Genomic DNA, 24718 nt, shown 5'->3' with positions numbered 1-24718 from the left:
CCTTGCTCAAGGGCCCAACAGTGGCAGCTTGGCAGTGCTGGGGCTTGAACCCCCGACCTTTCCGATCAGTAACCCAGAGCCTTAACCGCTAAGCCACCACTGCCCCCTGATCAGTCTAATCAGTTCAGTTTCCAGTAATCGGATACCAGCTGTTAAAATGCCTGCGATACCTCGTGCACCACAGCTGGACTGAAATCTTTAAACGCAACCGTCTCTCTTTTTACTTTTGAAGGTTATGAGAATTTTAACATGTTATAACTGTACCTCTGGCTTAAATATGTGCAAAAGAAAACATGGAAAACAAGTCGTTTTCAGAACATTAATGGCAAAAAGCAGAAAATGTACAAATTTCAGTATGTAAAGTCTTTTCCCAGACTGCCCCACAAATGACTTATCACATTCAGGTTAAGCAGGCCCCTTCACACAATGACTACGTTCAAATGCACATGAATATTCTGATATTAATCGGAATTTGGCGATAAATTCCGTGTAAACCCCGCAGTCCGATTACCTGATTCAGATTAAGACAATATTCTGATTCCCACCCCTGAGTTATGCCTGTTTTAATCAGAAATTTGTTGCATGCAAACACCTTACTCAGAAAATCCACTGAAAGGAGATATATGCGCATGCTCAGTCCACAAGGAATTGTGGGTGCTAACACATGCTTAGATGTATGCTCGGTATTTGAACAGCAACTCAGCCATACTTACAACAACCATGTATACAGGTTCAATATTCTGATGCGTGTAAGCATATAAACATTATATTCAGAATACGGCTGCAAGCAGAATATAGACCTCAAAACGGAATATGACAGAAATGTAAACGCAGTCAATAGGGCTGTTTATTGCGACCAATTTGGCGATTCGATTCTTACTGATATGATTTCGATTCGATTCGATTCAATATCGATTAGTTATCAATATTTCATTTAAATTGTTAGTTTCGCAGACATGGAATCCATGTTTTAATATAGATGCTGGTAACTAAAACCCTCCTATTTAGCTATATTACTGAAATACACATTTACATTAACAAAAGGGCCCACACAATTATGTTTAATGACTTTTTACTTTTACTTTGAGTAGCAAACATTGTAACAAGAAATCATAAATGTGTGCACACAAAGTAAGCACAAATTGCACATTACTGTAAAAAAAAAAAGATAATGAAAACGCTGTAAATGTGCAACAGTAAAATTTATGAACAACTTAAAACATGTTTAAGAAATAAAACAGTTATTAAAATTCAAAACATGAAAGATGGTGACATCTTCAGGACGAGAGGTGAACTACAAGAAGTATTCACATCCTCTCATGTAAAGCGCGCGCGTTAAGAATCGATTCGCGGATTTCCCGATATCGATTCGTTAAATTGAGGATCGATTAAAATCGGAGAATCTATATTTTTTTACCAGGTCCTAATAGTCAACAGTGTTTTAAATCTTGTACATATTAATAAGTACAAATGATCCTGACAAGACCTGCTTTTTACACCTGCGCTCTTTTGTCTTACCTGTGAGCGATAGCAGGTTTGGGGCCTTCTCCTTTGTACCGTGGTACATCTTCATGAAGGTAGGCCAGGCCACACGCCATAGTTTCAGCAATGTGACATAACTCATTCCAGCTTACAACGCTGCCCTTCAGATAATCAGTCAGAGAACCCTGTAGAATAGAGAACATCTGACAGCTCAGCACAACTTCAACTTATAATGCTTAACGCAGTAAAGCATGACTAAAAACGTTAGAGACACCTTTCCGGAAAGTGGCACAGCACTTGAGTGTAACAAGTCCAAAACATAATAAGTCCTCCACTTAAACATTTGATTTGTGTCTCCATCTCATTTCCCCCAAAATTAAACGTGCCAGCGGTTTCTAATTTGTGTGTTCGGATAATAGCAAAAAAACCAAAAAAAAAAACCTACTTTAGATGAACGTTGTGTCAAAAGCTGAAAATTTATCCAGAACTCTAAACTGAAACGTCAAAGCTCTTACCGTTTACCTGTTTATTATTCAAGCCTTTCAGCAAGACAAAAGGTTTTTAAAACATCAAACGTAACTGCAGCTCCTCACGATTTCATACACCACCGCTACACAAACAGGGAAATCAGTAAAACAACTTGCCTAGAGAAAAATCTGCTATCAAAGTGAATAAAACCGTATCAGAGTGTCCACGACGGCATATTTCCAGGTTCCAGTTATGAGAGTAAACAGCTCGAAACCTGTATATGTTTTTAATACTGCTACGTTTTAAGCAGTCACCAGTGCATACATGCATTTTGGACTTGACCTCTGACCTTTTCATGGAATTCGGTAATGAGCCAGAGCTCCATTTCCAGGCTGGTCCCGCGTTTCTCAGCAGCAATGTAACGCAGCAAGTTCTCATGCTTCATCCCTGGTGTGGTGAACATATCTCGCTCGTTCTGCCACGACTGCTTGTCCTGAAGAACAGAAAAATAAACAATGACACAAGCATTAACTAATGAAATGAATGAACAAAAGACGTAAAGAAGAAAACGACGGAGTGCGCTGTAATAGGAAAATAATCAACAACGGGGTGGTGTGATGTGGCCTAAGGCGAAGTGGAGGTTTTTTTCCCTACAACTGCTTGTCCTGAGGTGTTTTATTCCTCTCATAGCACAGCAACTTTGACAACGATTATGTTTTATGTGTTTGTAGTTATACGTAATGAAACAAGTTAGTTCTTGTTATAAACAGCAATTCCTTCACCAGCCTCAAAATCCTCCATCGTAAAATCCTAAAGCTCCAGCTTTACCTGACTGCAACAAAGTGCCGACACTGGAGACTCCTTCCAAAAAATGTTACATAATCATCTCCTCATTGATTGAAAACATCACCATATCAACAATTAAATATTTTTCACTGTTAATAACGTAGCAAGTCGTTTAAAATCAAGTCTTTTTTATTAGCTTTATTTTTATGTCGAGGATCCACCGAACAACTCCCTGTGATCGAGCTGTTGCTATAGAAACAACAAAACGAGTGCATTAAGGATAAACCTGTGATTAACCTGGCAGCCAGCACCATTATCAGAAGAATCAACAACACTTCCCGATTTGCTCGTCTGGAGAAATCAGCAGCGATGTGGTCATTAGTGTACAGTGCTATCTGTGGGTCACTTTTGTTGTTGTTGTTGGCAGGTTGAAACCTTTGGAACATAATTAACGTTTCCTGCAGAACAACAGAAAGAAAGCATAAGAACAAACCTGAACGGGGAAGATCTTAACAGCCACGTATTCATTCATCATCTGGGCTTTCCACACACAGCCGAATCGCCCTCTAGCCTTAATCTCCAACAACTGCAGGGGTTTCAGCCCTATCAGAGGAGACGGAGGGGCTGGACCTGGATCCTGAGCAAAGACAATAATGCAGAATAGACTGAACACACTGTGATCACCATTTAATTACAAGGATGAACAAAGTTTGTTGCTGCATGTGTTCTAATAGAAAAAAACTTTTTCAGTATTTTTTATACAGGGTGTCCCAAAAGTCTCCATACATAGGGGAAATTAACACTTTTAGCAAAATGTCTTCAAAATGTCTCTCATTAGTTTATATATATATATATATATATATATATATATTTTTTTTTCTTCAAATATCCTTTAAGAACGCCTTTGACAGAAGCATTGAAATCATTCTCATGGCTGGATCAGGAAGCTGTTGCAAGGTTGTGATGGACTTTAACAGGAAACATGGCAAGCACATCATACATGACACTGCTGCCAAACTTAACAAATTCAAAAAGAGTGGAAGTGCTGCGGACCGACCAAGAAGCACACGTCCACGAACACCCACTGACGAAGGCACAACCAACGTGGAGCTGGCAAACATAGTCCCCCTGAATGGAGACTTTTAGGACAACTGTAGAAGAATTCCTTGCTGATTTCCTTATCATCATTGCAGTGCTGTGAGTTAGGGCTGGGCAATATGACAAAAATATCATATCATGATACTTGAGGACATTTCTACGATGCGCATCATAATATATAACAAACTGTCCGAAAAACAGCATTAAGTTAAACAAACAAACAAAAACGTTAAACTGAGTGTGACGATACTTTTCTTTAATGCCTACAAAGAAAAAAAATATCAGCTCAGCAGCATCCATTCAGTATTGTTTCATTTCTAATTATTTAACCTGTAATTAATAAAAAAAATTAATATAAAAATATATCACCATACCAACGATATCTCAGAAAAATGTATCGCGTAATCATTGATCATGACATCGATATTGTATCACCCAGCCCTGCTGTGAGTATGATTTACAAATTATTTATGATTACTGACTAAATTAGCACTGTAAACTATTGAACCACAAACTGGAGTTGCGTTTGGCAAAACAACCACTAGATGGTGACAGACATTTTGAAAAATACAGAACTGAGACTGTATAGATGGACACTAAATTAGGGACAGAAGGAGAGGCAAAGGGGGTGGGGGGGTAAGTCATTACCAAGGTAGAATTGGAATAAACTAATAATACAGTCACACGGCGTATACGTGGAAAGAATCAAAGGATGAATGAACATGGGGAAGAAGAAAGAGTCCTACTGTGGGGGAAAACAATAAATAATAACATTATGGTTTGGAGTAAACCGATAGAAAGTGGGGTGTAACCTCATTGATGTCGACGTGGCCGTAGGGCGGCTTGCGGTGGCGGTACATCCAGACAGCCAGCAGCAGAGCCATGGACAGCATGGTGATTGGCAGCAGGGAGTACACCAATACGTTGAGCAGAGAGAGTGCAGCAGGAGGGGGCTCGATCACTGAGACAGGCAGCAAACACACAATACCATGTTACAGGTGAGAGACACAGATACCAAGAGAGACAGCTAATTCTACAGATAATCCCACAGAGGCAGCAGCATGTCGGCAAGGGGCTGATAAATCAAACTTCCCCTTGTTAAACTGCAGTGGACATTGTTGTCTCTAAAGGAGGGGGGGGAATCAAAGCATGATATGGATTTATCTGCATCTCCCAGTTCTTGTGTGGACACAGAAGGTCTCACCGTTCACCGAGTTTCCAATCTAAAGACGTCACGGTGAGACCACTTAGGAGACGAGACTCTCTTTAAACTCAGACTTAAACGGTTGTGAAAGATGTACGGGGGGGAGAACCCAGCTACAATTTAATATGTGTAATATACAAACATGCAAACAGGTCACAGGCGAAAAATCGATACCGAGGTTCAAAACCAAGCTGAACGCAAACGTGACCTTTCAGTATGTTGTTAGTTATGTCATCGGACATATCGCGCATGATACATCAATATGAGTCACTTAAAGGGCAACATTCTTCCTTTTCCATAATCTCCCATCAAAATACGGTGACTTTTGCATGTCAAATGTTAATCATATGGAACCAACTAATAAGATCATGTTGTTTCAACTCCCCCTCGCACCACTGCAGTTCTCCTTGAGAAGAAAACGTTGAGCTGCTTCACGTTACAGAAAGAATGCGTTATTTATATTACCTTTATGTAATGCATGTACGCATGTCAATATATGCCTTATACAATACTTACATGAACTACATACTCCCTACCTAGATTCATACCAGACAAATACTATTATACTTCATTCTTAAATACTATCATACGATTCAGACGATCAGAAAAACCCCACAAAGAAAAGCATGCCGCCTTCTGAGAAATGATACGACTCCTGTGCCCGAGTCCACTGCTGCTATATACTCAGTCCTTGCTTCCACTGATTTAATGAGCTCATTTTCAAACTAACGTGTCGTAATAAGTACATATTAAACACAAGGGATCTAAAGATGTGTTTGCGCTGTAAAAAAATAAAAATAAACACGGAATAAATAAACAGGGCTTCCCAGTGGTGCAGGATCGTTTGCTCACCTGGTCCGCTAACGTCTGGCAGGTGTGTGAACCTCTCGTTGCAGAAGCTGCCCTCACAGCAGCAGAAGAACACCTGTGGGTTCTCCTCCGTGGCCACACACTCTTGCCTGGGGTTGAGAAAGAAAATAGAGAAGAGTTACAATACCTTTCCTTTTGATCAAGAGAATGGCTTTGGTGCAAAGTTCATTGAGGGCAGAATTGGAGCTTGGAGCATGTGGTAGTGTGCACGGAAATAAATAAATAAATAAATAAATAAATAAATAAATAAATAAATAAAAGCATCAGAACTCATCCCTGGAGGTTTTGCTACTGCAATGAGAACAGAGTGTGAACCATTCACTTTTCCCATTTGCAGAAATTGTAAAGTGATGCTTTTGGATAAGGGGTGTCAAACACGGCCTGCACGCCAGGAGCGTACCGATAAAGGTTCAAAATCTGGCTAACCAAATTTATGTTTGAAATTAAAACCATGAATAAATTTAAAGAGTCTGAAAAATGTTTGCATGTTCTCCCCGTGCTGCAGGGGTTTCCTCCGGGTAATCCGGTTTCCTCCCCCAGTCCAAAGACATTCACGGTAGGCTGATTGGCATGTCCAAGGTGTCCATAGTGTGCCATGTGATGGACTGACACCCTGTCCAGGGTGTAACCCGCCTTGTGCCCCATGCTCCCTGGGATCGGCTTCAGGTTCCCCGTGAACCTGAAGGATAAGCGGTATAGAAAATGGATGGATGGACTCTGAAAAAGGAGCTAGTCTCTGTCTTTCCACTAGGGGGCGAAATAGAGGCGTAAACGAATAGTTGTAAACACAGCTACTGACAAAATGGTCTAATCGTTAGCAATTCTTTATTAGTAATCGAAACATGTGAAGTTGTTTCCATGTCTCTTTCCATAACTACTTAATTAGGAGTCTCACAACAATGGGGGTGAATACTTTGCAGGTTTTGTATTTGTAACTAATTTAGCAAACTATATTGATTTTCAATATTATGGTCTATTTCATGAAGATTCATTATCCATTTCATTCCAGAACTTTCATTCCAGAACTTTCCACAAAAAAATGTGGAAAGTTCAAGAAATTGGTAGGTAACACTTATGCTAATAATTTTGCAATATCGCACTACCAAGAGCGCAATAAACATTCTGTTTATTGTTTGCTCCACTAGCGGAAAGAGATCCCGAAGAAGCCACGCTCGCCTTATAGCACTTCGGCGGGCAAGCTAGCTTACACCGATTTGTACGTTCCCACTCAAGATGCTTCCGGTCCAATCTTTTTCCTTTTCATCTTCAACTGACAAGCTTTCCTATTTTAAGCCAAAAGTTATATTCCTGAAAATATCCTTTACAATGTCCTCCGATGATGTCACAAACACTACTGAAGTAATCGTGAACACAGACGAGCGGCATGATACACACGGTGAAACGTCCAAGAGCGGTTATAGTAAATATAGGCACTCTCTGAACTCCGCTCAACTAATCAATCAAATTCCTGGACTGGAACTAACTGTTGTATAAAGGAACATATTTAAGTATTGTTGACGTATAATTGGTCCACTAAACTGATTTTACTGGTCCAGTCCGCTTGGACTAACTGGAATATAGCCTACTGCTTAAAATGAGCATGACTGGGGTGCACAAAAACACTGAACTTCCACACCAACTCCCAGCATCCCCTTGTTTCACAGAGGAAAGAAAAACCATGCCGTCTAACCAGGAATGACACAAGTGCCAGGAGATGGAGAGATCTAGCACTAGTGTGATAATTCTGCTGATGAAGCACAACCTGACTAACGCTCAGTCAGCACTCGGGCCGTTATTCCGCACAACCCGCTCGGTCAAACCAGGGCCGAGCGCAAGCTCAACAAGAAGAGTGATCACCCCTCAGAGGGCTGAGCCAGTGCTACTGGGAAATGCTGAGCAACATCAAATCTGTGAACCCACTGACCTGACAACCTTACAGTGATAAAAATGCTCCGAGAGGGAGACAATATGATCGGACGCTGATATGACACGATAGGAAATGATAGCAATATCGCAATAAACTATGACGAGTCTTTCTGAGAGCATCATCGCTGTTTTTTAACACGAGGTAACTAGACTCTTTCTCACAGCATAAAGTAGCAGATTGGATGTTAAAATATATTTTTGTACCTATCCTTATCCACAGTGGTAAACAGTTGATTTCTGTCGTCCTGGAGGAAAATAATCAGTGACGAGGTGGTGTGATGGGGCCTGACACAAACACGACTTACTGTTACTCGAGATGTAATGGTGTGACAATTTCATATCACGGTTATAGTCACCAAAGCTATCACGGTTATCTGTATTATCACGGAATTGTTACAATGTGCTGAAAATGTACAAAAAGGTTTTACATTTGACTATAAAGTGATGGACGATTGTCACTAGGCTTGCTGCGATCATTTCGTTCGGTTAGAGAACACAGCGGTGACGGCACTCGAGAGAAATTCCAACCTTCCAAGTGTGGTCATATTTTGGTCACATTTGATAAAAATGCTGAGGGAAACTTAATAGACGATGGTAACACTGTCTGCAGAACTTGCCGGAAGAAAGATGCTGTAAAAGAGGGCCTTGATGCTTCACTGGCGCTTTTTTCCCCCTCTTTTTCACCGTTGACTGATTGGGAGATTTTGCAGATTAATCTGCACTGATAACCGATTGCTGGAATGATTGATTAATCTGCAAAAATCCCCACAGATAGTTTTTCCCGGTTGCGTTTGTTCCGGGAGCGGCTCAGAAGGGTCCGCTGTCATTATACATTACGAGAGCACCCTCTAGAGGCGAAATAAAAACTATCACTGACAAATTTTGTTGTGATATTTGAAGTGTTTTTTTTTAATTATTTGTTATTTGGAGTGTTACTTTTTGGTTCAGTTTGGATGTATATAGTTATTTACTTTAATATTCATTAGTTGTTAATATATATGAATATATATTTTTCATTTTTAAAAAAGTACAGTAGATTTTCATGGTATAGTCAATACTGTTTATTTTTGTAATAAAGTTCAGCAATATTCTACTTTGAGTGTTATGTTTTCATTCAGTATCAATTTTACAGTTGCATCTAATGTTATAGAACTTCTGGAAAATTCCTGTTATCACTTAAAACAGTTTTAAATAGTTATTCCATAATCAGATCAATTTTTTTTTAATCCTCTGTCCTAAATCCTTCTGCCATGGCGGAAAACTTTTGACTGTTACAAAGTGCTGACACTGGAGACTCCTTCAGTCAGCGATAAAGAAATCTCCTGAATGCTAACCCTTTTTAAAAATCCTTTTATTTTTAGGCTTAGATTATGTGGCACATCAGCCATACAAGTCCCTTTGAATTTGCTGTTGCTATAGAAACAATAGCATATTTGAATGAAAGCATTCAAATCTGTAATTTTGCCCTTCAGCCAGCACGGTCACAGCTGCTGTATAGAAAATTAATCAATACCTTTTGAGCAATCAGAGCTGAGAAGCACTGTGATATAAAGTGTTAATCAATTCAAACCTCTCACATTTTTAACCTACTGTACCAGCTAACAATACAGAATTCCAGAGGGCCAGAGGGAAAGAGATGATGTATTGTACAAACCCCCCACCACCACCACACACAGCCCTTTAACAGTCAGCTGCAGAGCTATTCCTGTTTCTACTTTTTTTTTAACATCAGATATAATTACTGGAGCCTTATCTACTCTAAAGGTTAAACAGCAAACCGCAAACCCGATAATCATGATACATATGCATTGTGAAAATGTCCTCATTTACTACATCATTTGTTATCGTATAAAAACTAGTTTCAATAGAAGAGCAGGTGCAGCAAAATATAATAAGGACAGTGTGGGTAATTACAGAACAGCAGGAGAGACAAGAAGTCAAAGTAGATTTAAGAATCAGCTAAATGTTTAAAGCTAAACAGACCAAATGGCTGATTAGGTTCACTACTTACTAGGGGTGTAACAATACACGCCGGTCACAATTCGATTCACCACACCGGATTCTTAATTTCAATTTTAGTCAGTTCTAAGAATATTTTAACGAAGAAAAATGATGACTGGAAAGACTCTGAATCATAAACAATGCAAAGCTATGTGCATTTTTGTTGGTATAAACACTAAAGGATGGGGGTTCAAATCCCGCCTCCGCCCTGTGTGCGGATTGTGCCCTGCGATGGGCTTGCACCCCATGCAGTGTGTCCCCCGCCTCGAGTTCCCTGGGATAGGCTCCAGGCTCCCCGCGAAAAAACAGATGGATGGATGGAAAATGGCTATGAACAAAGGTTTCATATTGTAAACAAAATATACTACAGGTTCACCATATCTTAAAAATACATAGATACGTTTATAAATTCTCCCAAAATGTTTGTTTGACCAAATAAAGTGTCTGGTTTGGTGATAAAATAAAGCATAATGAGCTCCATAGCAGATATAGCTTTCCAATGTCGACTAAAATACCCGTTTTTATGATGCCTTTGGTGTTGTTCGAAATAGAGATCGACTTTAACAGATTTTTTTTTTTTATCCAATTATCCGAATAATGTAATGTTAACTATTATGATCTGCAGAACAGCAGTCAAGTAATTAAATTAACAGCTCTAGGCAAGCATCCTGCAAATATAAAAAGTTTAAAGATGCTACACAATCATTTTAGTGAAAACAGACAGAACACAGAAAGGGCCTGTATTCTGTCGCAGTTGTTTTGCTGTACTCTGCATATTGAACGGGAAGTTGTGTTTTCAGGTGGTGTATCAAACCTGTCGTGGAAAAGTGCTTGGGCACCGTACCCTCTCTTAAAATTTCTGCTGAACAAACACTGCAGATGGCAAATTTGATGTCCTTACCAGAAATTTTTAAGTATTTCCAAACCGCTGACATGATCGCCCTTTGCCGGGTGGCGCCGTGATAAACGTCAGCTAGATCAAGAGTGAAATCTGAGTGCTGAGAGGTGGGGTGGCATATATTTTCTGCCTTTTTTCCTCTTTCGGCCAAAAACCCGGCCGAAATTTCGGTGCATCCCTAGTTGATGCCCCAGCAACAGCACCTGGTGTTCAGTGAATATAAGTCTAAGTCGCTCTAACCTACAGGAAGGGAGGAGTGCAAATGTTGTTGATGTGGGCAGTGAGAACAGCGAGTTTCTACAGCGTGACCCTGCACAACATCTCCACACCCAGACCAATGCCCTGACAGACCAAATGGCCTGGGATTGCTGAAGTAATCTTTTTTTTACACAGCACTTTGTGTGACTGGCCCACTTGCTGCGTAATGCAACTGCGAGGAAAGTGTTTTGTCAATGCTCCCATCATGGGAAGCAAAACATACTAGTGTTCAGCACTATGATGAAATGTTTCACCGTTACGTGATAAACCTGACCATAAACAAGTCAAACATGCATTCAGCGGCACTTTAACGCAATAATTTCTGCAGATGCAGGCTCGCAGTGGATTTCTATTTAATAGACCATCAGCATCCTTATGCTCGTAGTGTGCATCGAGGGAAAAGCAGCAACCTTCTGGCTCCCAAGACATTTATTAGAAGTTCATTTCCGCTACCACTTGAAATCTTGTGCCTTTTATGCCTACGTATGATTTCTCAAGCCTTTGCATATGCTATTGTTGGTATGACACCACAACCCAGGAGTCAAAAACTATTCCATTAAGCACGAAGACTAAAACAATACCATCCATACATTACAGAAAATAACTACAAATTTTTTACCATGGCACTTCCTTCCAACTGCAAGATTTATATTAATGAGCTAGTTCCAAAAGGTTCTAGTACCTACAGTTTCTATAGTAACAACCGACACAGGGACCTTTACGGTGGATGCGCCACAAAAAGTGTATAAACACTGATATGGTGAAGTTGGAAGGAGTCTCTATTGTCAGTGCGTTGTAACAGTTTTCTGACATGGGAAAGTCTTCAGGAGAGAGGGCCTTGTGTTTCTTGGTAGCGTGACAAAATTCATTGTCTTATTAACATCAAAAAGAGAGAGAGAGACAGAGAGAGAGACAGAGAGAAGGACGGAGAGAAGGACGGAGAGAAGGACGGAGAGAAGGACGGAGAGAGCGAGGCCGAGAGACAGAGAGAGAGAGACAGAGAGAGAGAGAGCCACAGAGAGGGACAGAGAGATAGAGACAGAGAAAGCGAGACCAAGAGAGAGAAAGAGACACAGAGAGAGAGAGACACAGAGAGACACAGAAAGAGAGAGAGACACACACAGAAAGAAAGAGACAGAGAGAGAGAGACAGAAACAGAGAGAGAGAGGCTGGTAAGGAAACTACTGTTTATAACATAAATGATATAGCAGCTATAAACAGCTATATTCCACGATAAAAGCAACTATAAATGGTTACAAATGACAAAGCGTTGTTGTTTACGTAATAAACAGATATAGTTGTGAAATTGCTGTGGCATCGGAGGAACAAACACTCAGTGGTGTTATTCTCCTACAACATGTCACAAAGGGTTTTATTCCTTATTTAATAACTAGTGATGCCTCAAAACAATATTCTTGGGCAAAACAGAAATTCATGACACACTGGGCTGAATAAAAGAAAAACAAAAACTGAAAACGGGACCTGGTTGTTCTTTTAAATCATCAGATAAACGTATTTTAAACCTCTACAAAGCTACTAAATACCAGTCCAGCAGCGCAAACAAAACACACATGAATATAAACACACACACACACACACACACACACACACACACACACACACACAAAACAGATGGGTGGTCAAAGTTTAAATTACAACTACTATGCTTTTCTTCTGCTCTATGCAATTAAAATTAGCCTAACTGCAGAGGATCCTGCGATCTAGCAACCCGTACGACACGGAACAACGCGCTAGCACTGTCTGAATGAACACGAATCAAACACCATACATGTTCTCAGTCAAACTTCTTTAAAAAAAAAACAACAAACAAACAAACAAACAAAAAAAAAACTTAACGTGTCATTTTGATCGTTTCCAGCTCAAGGTGGTTCTTGCTATTTATCAAAAACTCTGACCGGATGGATGAATTTGATTGGTCTGGAAACGATGGTGTCAGTATGAGAACAACTCTCACATAAACACAACACTGCTGCAACATTAACATTCTCTCGTAATGACGCACAATTACATGGCAGCAATAACCAAACAGACCTTACATTTACATTGACATGTATTCATTTAGCAGACGCTTTTATCCAAAGCGACTTACAATGAGGAAATACAAGCAAAGCGATATATCAAGCGGAGAACAATACAAGTAGTGCTACCATACAAGATCTTTAATTGAGTTCTAGAAAAGCAAAGTGTGCAGAGTAGAGGTGTAAGACCCAGAGCAAGGTTGTTGTTTTTTTTTTTTTTTAAAGGATAATGTGTGGTTGGTGTTTTAGGGGTTAGTTACGTGCTCCTGGAAGAGGTGGGGCTTTAGCTGTTTTTTAAAGATGGTGAGAGATTCTGTGGTCCGGAGTGAGGTTGGAAGTTCATTCCACCACTGAGGGACAGATAGTGTGAATCTTCTGGAAAGGGACCTTGAGCCACGCCACCTTAGTAGTAAGATAACTAGTATCAACAGTAGTACCTTTATAAAAGGGCTGGACAATATGATAATATAATATTGATTATCGTGATAGATTAGGTCACACTACATTTTTTAGATATCTAATTTTTAAGACTCTGATTTGATGTTAAATATTTGACTGAATCTTTAAAATTGTAATCCAGTGCTCACTAACCACCTTCCTTGAGATCTACCTTCCTGCAGATTTCATCTCCAACCAAAATCTAACACACCTGTTTTAGCTGAACGAGAACGATATTTACTTATACTATGCACTAAAAGTATGTACTCTTTTTGTGAAGTAAAACTACATACTTTTAAGCGTGCAGCAAAAGAGTATGCAAGTACTGCAACATACTAACACCTCGTGTAACGGAAGAGAACGCTAGTTACGCATGCCGTCACCGTAAAAAACAAACCCCTTGTTGCATATCGGCTTTTCTTCATTCGTTAATTCGTTATACGGTTTAAACTATATCACCGAATTTAGAATTCGGTTGAGTTATTTTGATTTATAAAGATTTAGTGCTTAACATTTAAAGTTCTTACACTTAAATACCGAAGATGCGTCACCAAAGTTACGCTTATCCGTCATCTTTGCAGGTTGAATTCGGTGAAGCGATCGGTCAAAACTCCTCCTCCGTCACGCATGGAGTTGTGGGTAGTATACACTGAAAAAATAGTGTCCACAGATCCACCGGTAGACCATCTGGGTGCCTACGGGATACTCATGTACATTTATGGCATTTGGCAGACACTCTTATCCACAGCGGCTTACATTTCTCTAATTTATACATCTGAGCAGCTGAGGGTTAAGGCCGGCAGAGGCTGCTTGGCAGTGCAAGGATTTGAACTCACGACCTTCTGATTAGTAGCCCAACGTCTTAACCACTGAGCTCCCACTGACCCCATTTCAAAATACTACCATTTGGGACACAATAATCCTAATCTCGGATACTATTTAGGATGAATTATAGGTGAATTAGGATGCAGCAAATGATTAGATGGTCAGGTGAGCACGATTATGGTTCACGAAGGAATCTTCACGAAGGTAGATCTCCAGGAAGAGGGTTGCTGACCGCTGTTTTACATCTTTCCACCCCGCTTTTCATTGTTAAACCCTATCCTACTGTAGAGATTAAAAAGAAGTATAATTCTTATTATTCTTCGGAGGATGTGGCTCAGGTGGTAGAGCAGGTTGTCCACTAATCGTATTGTTGGCGGTTCGATTCCCGGCCCACATGGCTCCATGTACCGAAGTGTCCTTGGGCAAGACACTGAACCAAAAGTTGCTCCCGATGGCAAGTTAGCACCTTACATGGCAGCTCTGCTACCATTGGTGTGTGCGAGTGTGTGTGAATGGGTGAATGAGACACAGTGTAAAGTGCATTGGAACCACTAAGGTTAAAAAAACACTATGTAAGTGCAGACCATTTACCATTATTGAACACGTCGTAAACGTAGCACTGATGTTTTGATGGCGGTTGTATGTCATCGTACCTAATCATGTATTGTAAAAATGTCATGTACTGTGAGATGATATTTTTGCCAGGCCTAATTTATACGGTTTGTGGAACCTTTCTGTCAATATGAAAAAGTGTAAATATGAGAGATATGGCAACGCAGCATGACCACTATGACTTATTCAAATGTAATTCGATGTATTTCTGGAAGTCTCATCTGTGCCAGCGCACAGGTATTCACGAAAGTAGGTCAGCAGTGAGCACAGGGTGTAAAAAAAAAAAAATTAATTCAGGACAAAAGGAAATACGTGACATTAAATAACGATGGGGCCATTAAAAGCCTATTCAGACACTTCAAAGAAATCACTAAATAACCACGTTTCCAGACGTGTTGGCGAATCTTTAGAATGTACGCTTACGAGGCGCCTGTCAGGCAGCCTCTAAATATACCGTGTCACAATGTAAGTAGGCTGATGTGACTCAGAGCTCACTGATGCTTTTAAAGTTTTACAAGTTGAAAGTTAACACAGAAGTGTTGTGATTATAGACGAGTGTCTGAGAGTAGCATATTTGTTGCAGTTTTCAATATAAACTGTGAAGGTAATATGATAAACAGCTCTGACACGGTTACATCTTTAGCGTTATGTTCTACTGGTAGAGACGATGTTTTTTTTTTCCGAGATGCACTGCGCCCTTTAATATATGCACCCAGATTTAGAAAAAATAAATAAATAAAAAACAGGGTTGCTTACAGGGTTGTTTATAGAACAAACATGTCAGGGGGGGAAGAAAAAAAAACCCCAAACACAACTACTTCTGTATCTATTTCTACTACTGCCAAACTCCTAGAAGATAAGAACAAGCCGGTTTGATTTCAAATTCAAGTTCAGCAGAATCCGAAATGGTATCAAGAGAACACAACTGTTCTACTAACAAGAAGTGGTCAGGTATACACTCACAGTCCACTTTATTAAGAACACCTGTACACCCATGCAGTTAACAAAAAATCAGCCAATCATGTGGAAGCAGCGCAAAGCATAAAATCATGTAGATACAGGTCAAGAGCTTCAGTTATTGTTCACATCAAACATCAGAATGAAGAACAAAGTGTGAGCTCTGTGACTTTCATTGTGCCATGGATGTTGGTATGAGAAGGGCTGGTTCGAGTATTTCAGAAACTGATGATCTCCTGGAATTTTCACACACAACAGTCTCTAGAGTTTACACAGAATGGTGCGAAGAAAAAACAAAAAACAAAAAACGGCATTGAGTGAGCGACAGTGGGTGGAAACGCCTTGTTGATACGAGAGGTCAGAGGAAAATGGTCAGATTGGTTCAAGCTGCCAAGAAGGATAGCGTTAACTCAAATAGTCGCTCTTTACATCCGTAGTGAGCAGAAAAGCATCTCAGCATGCACAAAACATCAAACCTTGAGGTGGAGGAGATACAACAGAAGAAGACCACGTCGGTTTCCGCTCCTGTCAGCCACTCACCCACACTGGACAGATGAAGATTAGACAGTCTTCAACTGTCCATGTTTTTATACACTGCACTTAGTACTTTCTTTTAACAATTAAACAATAACCTGCTGCACTTTGTATTCGTTTATACTTACATTTAACGCTGTGCAATGTCCATGAAACGAGTTCGAATCAGCAGCTATTAACAGTCGTTCCCTCGGTTTCTCTTGAACGTACGACAGAAATGCTCGCTACTGAGAAAATGCACGGTTCTCCATCCTGAGATTTTCCGTGACATACGTCCATGACCATTACAAAGCACTGACACTGAAGACTGCTTCCATAACATGTTAAACAAACGTCTCCTTACAGAAAGCATCAGCATATCAACAAATCATTAGATCTGGATTATGCAGAGCGTCCATTAAATACGTCCCTGTGAATTAGAGGTTACTATAGAAACGAGAACGTATTAAACCTGGTGCGTTCATTTTATACTGCGTCTTGTTTTGCAGCAGTTATAAAGAATGAAAAATCTTTTTCTGACCAATTGGATTGAAGAATTCGACAGCGCTGTGGTATAAGCTCGTATTAACAGCTGGTATGTGAGGGGAATTTCTTCCTGTTTCCCAGATTGTGTGCAGATTATTGGAGCAATCATGGTAGCCTGACAAAACAGGTCGAATCTGTGAAATTCTCTGCAATTTTTAAAAGAAAAATATCAAAATAGTCCTGAAAGTAAAAAAAAAAAAAGCCAAGAAATGTGTTAAATAGCACTACAAGGTCATGAATATACATTACACGCTAATCGAGAGGATTCATGACGTATTAGTCTTACACTGATGAGAGGGGTGTGTGTGTGTGTGTGTGTGTGTGTGTGTGATGATTGACCTGTCATAGCAGTTGAAGTCATCCAACCAGCAGCCCTTCTTCACAAGCTCGATGGTTCCCGAGTTGTTGCGCCATGAAGCATAGCAGTGAGAGCGCTTGTCCTTTTCACCTTCGCACCGCTCCACGCCGCTCTGGTTGGTCTTCTCAATCTCCCAGTTGATGTTGTAGTACAAACACTCTCGCGTCTCCACCTCTCCATGGCTGGGTACTACACACACACACACACACACAAAAAAAAAATGTCTGTGAAAATTGCTTTCTAAACTTGACTTCTCTCTGAAAATACCAGTAGTGGTCAAATATACTTTCTTCTGGAGTGAAGACGAACGCCCCCCCGTCCCCCCGAACTGGCCAGAAGAAATCGTCAGGAAAACATCCATTCAACTGAAAAGATCAACACCGTTCCTTCTAGAGCTTCTCTCTACGATTTCTATGATGCTAAGTAACTCGTTATGAAAATAAGATTACCGGGGCTTTAACAAAGGCTAAGAGCCTAATCATGCATGCAGACCTGATGTAACCCTCTATACAATACAAGAGAGGATAAACAGAGAGATGTGGAGATGCTGAATGAAGAGAAAAAGACTGCCGATGGTGTCCTTGTAGTACATGTTAGACTGTGAAAGGTCTAAGACCTGTGTGACCATCCAGTCATATAACACACATACAAACACACAAAAAAAAAGACAAATCAGAATCTTTCTGAATGGCATGATAGAAAAGCATTCACATTATCGTCAGGGTCTAGCTGGAATGTAGAAGATGCCACAGCCATCCAAGGCCAGGAGTCCAAGAGAGAAAAACTGGCCCTGCTTTATGAGTAGGCGAAGATGGTTTCTCTTCCCTGTCAATCACAAGCCAATTGTGGGTGTCTGTGAGCTCATGTATGAGGAAGATGGCAGTTTGCACTTTCCTCAGAGTATGTTCAGAGCAGCAGTTAAAAAAAAAAAGTGTCTGGCTTCACACATCTCGGAGGAAGCATGTGCTAGCCTTCCACCTTCCCACTTGGTAGCTGTCGTATGACCGAGAAGCGCTAGTGGGAATTGGGAAATGACCAAAGTGGGAGAAAATGGAGTAGAACCAACCCCCCCCCCCCCCCCCAGTTAAAAAAAAAAAAAATTCTCAGAATCATTAAAGGTGAAGTCTCAGAAATGAACCACTGCTCCTCTATCCAGGCTTCCACAAAGGTTTCATCAGATCTGTGATACTGGGACTGAGATGACCTCAAACCATCACTCAAGGCCAGACTCACTGAGGAGGACAGCATGCTCTAGCTATAATGAAGGGAATGACCCAGGCTAGCACACAGAGCCTAGCAGGACAGAAGAGGATTGAATTGCCTTCATGAACATGGTTGGCTTGATCAGAAAGTAAAGCTGTTCAGGAGATGCGAGTGTTTGTGGTAGGGTGGTGTCTTTAGGAAAGACTCATCTCGAACTCAGGCCTATCGGTCGATTGAGAGAAGATTCCAGAAGGAAAACTACACAGCCAAAGAGCAGACCTGAAAGTGTGTTAAATATTCAACACATCTATTACACAACAAACAGGCTGGAAGTGGCTTTTTTTTATATATATCCTTTTGAAAATATTTAAATAGAGCTGCCCTCGTGCTGTGAAGCAGTTCATTAACAGTGTGAAAAATGCGTTGCCAACTGACACGCATAAATAAGACCGCTTCTTCACAGCCAAGAAAACCATTTATGTATCACTATAAAGGGTTAAGATGAGAGTTTCACCTCTGACAGTGTAAAATAATGATTGAGAATGCATGATTACAGAGAGTGTGAAACGGATAGCTGACACGGTACTTAAGGCAAGACTAGTGCATGATCGGCTGACCTGAGCGGAGAGAACAGCATGAGCGAGAGCCTTGTGCGAGGTCAGGGGGTCAGGGTTACGAGATAACACCTTGAGTGCATGTAGAGGGCCACAGAGGAATCGCGGTTTCACACTCATCTTAGACCACACTCATGTGTTCGAAAATGCGCGACCCCGTAACCCCGCCCATTTATTATTCGAATTTGTTTAGATTACAGGCAGAAATCAATGACTAATCGGTTTATACCTACAGAAATAAACGATGCCCAGTGAAGACATGCACTTCATTTTCTCCTGGCTTACCGTCTAGAAAGCTTTTTTACAATCTGATCGCTGCAACCCATTTAAAATGCTGGGTTTGACTCAGATATCTTGTTATCCAGTTCACTATGGAAAAGATGAAAAAGATACATTGTGTATTTGGCAAACAGCCCACCAACAAAACAAAATCTATTCCCAAACGGTCCTGACTGAGGCTTTTATCGTTTAAAGCAATTGCTCAAGGCTGATCCTGGCCAAGCATGAAAACGGTGCACTCGGCTCGCGGATCAGCGTGAAGTAGTGCGATCTTTGTGGGGAAAAAATGACTGAGAGCTCACACAGAGCGCTAGAGCTGTTCATGCTCTGCCTGGCCGAGCCTGTGTGTGTGTGTGTGTGTGTGTGTGTGTGTGTGTGTGTGTGTGTGTGTGTACACTGTACTGTACATCACGGCTTTGGCAGTGCCAGCGACGGCAGATGTTCTCGCCAATCTGTGCGTTGCGGTTGCTAGGCGACAGCAAATGTGGGAGTAGCGCCGTCACCTCATCCCCACTAGACAAAGCCCTTTTTAGTGAATCACACACACACCCCACATATCCGTACACACACACACACACACACACACACACACACACACAGAGCAGAGCTGTAAATGAGGTTGGGCAATGCCAGTGCACTGTTTGAGTTGCTGCACATACTAAAAACCCTGTTGCCTCCGCAACTGAGCCTCTTCAGCATTCAGGGCCTGAATTTATGAGCCTCCATGGGGACGTCCAGGCTAATGACGACAGCAGATGTCAATGAACACAAAAGGAAGCATGTCCTAAAAGCACTACATGAGAATCCGGAGCCTTTGAGGTAAACATTACGACCTGAGCATTATGTGGGCAATATAATTTTACTGGAACCATGAGTTTCTTTTCTAGCCATTTCCAGAAGATGGCAGATTGCCTCCTACATCCTGCTCCACCTCTGTAACACAACTTCCATTTCCAGCTTCCATCTCAAAGCTAAAGCGGTTAACGTGTTAACGATTGCGGCTCAGTAACTGTTTTTTTTAAAAACATGCATTTAATACAAACGAAAGCGGGGGGGCAGTAAAAAAGCCTGAACATACTATTATAAGCTGTGCATTCACGATCTTGGCCTGGTCACGCTATCATTTCTTTAATGGATCACAACACTGTAACAGCACATCAGGCATCAAATTCATGTCTACTTGTAGTGTAGTAAAAAGGTCAAGCTATAAGGACATAGCTGAATGATAATGACGGGGGGGGTTCAATGAGAGCAGCATGCAGAACAGCTCGGTGTGTGCAGGATCATCGGAGGACAGGAACAGCAGTTCTGATTTGGAAAACAGCCAACATCTCTGTGTGTTCATCAGCGCTCGCTCTTCTACACACTTTAGAGAACAGCTGGCTCAGGATCTGCAACTAGTGTTACATTAAGAGCTGGATAGAGAGATCCCACGGAAGAAGTAAAATGGAAGGAGAGAATGAAAGGGGGGTGGGGTGTTGGGGAGAGGAGAACAAGTGGATATTAGACTTGAGCCAAGTTACATGACTGGAAATCTCAGATGGATTCACAGACATCAAGCTGTCAATGCCGGATCAGGAAAACCTGCTTTTAACGTCCCTGTGAAGTGCCTTGAAACACGCTGCGTTATTCGATGTGTTAGCGTGATTTCCACTGAAACAGGAAGTCAGGGCGGGACATATCGTGTGACTCCTCACAGCCCGGGTTAAGCCGTACTTAACAGTTAGTATCATGGAAAAATGCCAGTCACAAAGCCATGAGCTGGCACAAATACCTCCTTTTTCCAAAGTGAATGAATTCAAGCCATTTCATTCTGTAACCAACTTACAGCTGGAAAACTGAATAAAACACAATCGGACCCGTTTGTCCGGACCCGGTTTTGACAAAGACCCGTTTACGACCAATGCTCGCTGGTACGATTTCTCTCGCTCGACAACGTCAACTTCGGCAAGGTGATTTTTATAATGTTTGTGGCCGGGACACTTCGTTTTTTTCTAGAGCGCACTTGATTGGACGGAAAATCTGACTGGAAGCTGAATATCGTCAAATTTGTTTATCCGTACTGGTGGTAGAGAGACTGTACATTTTGAATGCGAATTTTGTCATTGTTTTAGAGCACACTAGCTTATAGATAACCGTAGGGCTAACATGTTCATACTGAAAGCCGTGAAACTGCACGAAATGTGCACGAAGGAACACAAGACAGCAGCTCACCATAGATAAACAAATAAAACAAAGCGTTCCACACCAAGTGATCGCATTCATTTTGGATATCTAATCAACTTGTACAAACTTGTGTCTCACTTGTGGGTTACTTTAGATAAACGCATTTGTTGCGTTAATACGCATGCATAGTTATAGCCATATAAAATGTTTTATTTAGAAGAGAAATTCATGTTCTGAATTAAACCCGGCACAACACCACCTAAAATGTCTTTGTGTATGGTTTTTAACTGACAATATATTAATAACATGGACATAACAATTAGCCTACTCGTTTCCCAACAAAAACTCTCAAATATTTGTGTGGATTCATCATCACTAGTCAGAAAAATTACAGGCATTGTTTCAAGCAAAGAAAAATCCAATCAGTTCTTCTCTTAACTGCTTAATCGGTGAATGTATTTTATGCTGGATAGAGCTGTGGTGTTGACTGACAATACTGATGTTGACCTGAATATACAACATAAATAATAGATTTCAAAGCCTGCTGATAACCAGGACATCTTTTTCTGATAACACAACGACGGGGTGCATCCTGACCTCAAGGTAAAACACATTACTGCAGCAAGCTGCGCTGGGAAACACATGTTCCCTATTTCCCTGGTAAACCTGGTAAAGTTCACGCTACACGACTTTCAACATCGGCGGCTCGCCATGCTGTTCACGCTACACGACTTGCTGTCTTGTAATCGGGAATCTTGAAGTCGTTGTGGTGTTCGCACTACGTGATCGCTCGGCAACAGGGGGTCACACACACTACATAATCAGCCGACAGCTCAAGATATTTAGCATGCCAAAGATCTGTGTAGCGTCTCCGATGCCTCTGCGGTGTGTCGTTGAGTACTTCACACATAACGATTGACTGCCGATTGGCGCGTGCCGATTGCTCATCGAGTTATCTCCGATCACATCGGGCTTAAAACCATGTAGTGTGAACTAGGCTTAAGATGAATCCCTGCTAAGCAAAATTCAAGTGAACCTTCACTATTATGCTGCATACTATACAAGCAGAGAAGTGTGGAAGGTAATTAGCAAAGGATAGCATACACAGCTATACTGTGTGAAAAAGAAGAGTTCAAGAAGCTGCTGAGATGCAAAACACAAGTTGCTGAAGACTTTGTAGCGAGGTGCAAAGAAAGGTGAGAGACAGACTCTCAAATGTAAACCATTTTCCCAGCACAACAGCTGAAATGCATCAGTCTCACTGTAACGCTGTGTTTGAGGCTTTTCATTCATTTGAGAACTTGGGGTAGTCTTCTCAACTACCAGTTCCTTCCTGGTTTACAGCGTGACGTCAAATGAACATGACCACACACACTCCGGACAGAATAAAGTACTCCCTCTCTACTTTTACAGCAGTATTGGTGTTAGATCAGTACGTACATGATTTCACACAGTTATTTTGGGAATGTTGCACAACCAAAAACGTACGATTTTGCTGCAGATTTTTTCTAAATTTGTGAAGCAATTTGCGGAAAAAACTACTTGAATTGACGAAATTGTTCTGCATGGTCTTTCACAGTGATGTTTATTGGTAGATGAGAACTTTCATCTGTACTCATGTTCGAATTGAAGAGGGCTTTGGCTGAATGTTCATCGTGATGATGTCACATGACGCATCTTGCTCCCAAATCTGCAGTAAATTTGAAAAATTGCAAGTTCCTGCGAATATTACAGAATATCCTGGAGGGACTGATATAGATTTAAGCAAGTACTGTGTCTTTATGTCACTGACTCACTAGTCGCTGTTTTCAGAAGGTAATCATCAACATTAGGAGTCATCGCTAACGTTAGCCGGCTAGCTTGTTGCTATTGCTACTCACTCTTGTACTCGCTATTTGCTGCTGTGCTGCGATTTCAGTCCAAAATGTTGCATGAAAGTTTAAGCTTTACTATAGTAGAACAGTAGCAATAGCCACTCAGGCCTGTAACTGTAAACAGTCCCTCCAGGATGCTGTGATAACAGAAATTAATGCAAAATCAAGGAACCTAATTTTTCAAAATTACAGCAGATTTTCCAGAGAAATTGGGCCAAAACACATCGTGTGAAATCAACACAACACACATTCAGGCAAAACCCTCTTCGAGTCATGTGCGTCAAACACGAGTACAGAGAAAAGCTTTTATTTAACAAAAAATATCACTGTGACCATGCAAAACAATTGTGATTACAATTTCTCCAATTCAAAAAAAATTTATTAATTTAAAACTCACAAAATCCTGTACAGACTGTGTAAAATTGGCTTAAAGTAGGTTTTTATGAGCTTTACGTGCTTTGACAACAAACAAAAAGACACATTTTGCATACATGTTCCCTAACCCCTTCCCCCTCCCCCATCTCACACGTCAAACATGCAAAATTACAACTTGCAAAGTACCACTTACACAAATGTAAGGTAACACAAATGCAGCATTAGTATATGTGTGTGGTGATTAAAATGAATAAATAAATAAAAATCTGCTAGTAAACTGACTTTGACAGCTCAACTTTAGGAAATCATTAATATATTACACTAAAAAAACTTCATTTTTTTATTTACTTAATAATATTGCTTAGGCTATCTTTTGGTTGAGTAAGAAGTCAGTTTAAAGGTTAAAAGAGGTTTTAAAAAAAAAAAATTAATAATAATCAGTACGTACAAAGATTTTATACATACACTTTCCTCCCACAGCCTGTTGCAGTTCATTTTACTTTATATATGCTTTTCTCAGAAAACTAATTGTATCATATGTCTACACAGGTCTACCCAGTCAAGGCTCAAAAAATGCTGGGACATAGAATAAGACCACCTAATGCATACACCTCCAATAACAGCTCATGAAAACGGTGGCCATGATCGGCTGGATCAGACATCCGTGATCACAATCATTCACTCACTCATTTGTAAGTCGCTTTGGATAAAAGCGTCTGCTAAATGAATAAATGTAAATGTAATTCAGTAAACTTTGATGTAGGTATGAATAATCGCTATCGAAGGCTTTAGACAGTTTAACTGATCGTGTTTGTGCACAAGTGAGTCAGAGAGAGAGAGATCACCAAGCTCTCAGCTCATCCCAGTTATATAGCAGAACTAAAAACAGCTTCGGTGCACCTTGGCACTGAACAATTCAACAAGTCTC

The 24718-nt window shown here is 40.7% G+C and overlaps 1 protein-coding gene across 2 annotated transcripts in view; it reads right to left on the bottom strand.

Moving 5' to 3' along the window:
- The window catches only part of acvr2ba (activin A receptor type 2Ba), a 66594-nt gene that overhangs the window by 3598 nt on the left and 38278 nt on the right, over positions 1–24718 (bottom strand). For both annotated transcript variants that reach the window (XM_053635243.1, XM_053635251.1), the window contains exons 2-7: positions 17261–17468; positions 5891–5997; positions 4647–4795; positions 3230–3373; positions 2300–2443; positions 1519–1667 (exon numbers count right to left, since the gene is read on the bottom strand). In XM_053635243.1, the coding sequence (XP_053491218.1) occupies positions 1519–1667; positions 2300–2443; positions 3230–3373; positions 4647–4795; positions 5891–5997; positions 17261–17468 (901 nt within the window). The remainder of the gene's footprint in view (positions 1–1518; positions 1668–2299; positions 2444–3229; positions 3374–4646; positions 4796–5890; positions 5998–17260; positions 17469–24718) is intronic.

Source organism: Ictalurus furcatus, chromosome 1 (genome assembly GCF_023375685.1).
Source record: "Ictalurus furcatus strain D&B chromosome 1, Billie_1.0, whole genome shotgun sequence".
Classification (NCBI taxonomy): Eukaryota; Metazoa; Chordata; class Actinopteri; order Siluriformes; family Ictaluridae; genus Ictalurus; species Ictalurus furcatus.
This window is presented reverse-complemented; position numbering and strand designations above follow the sequence as displayed.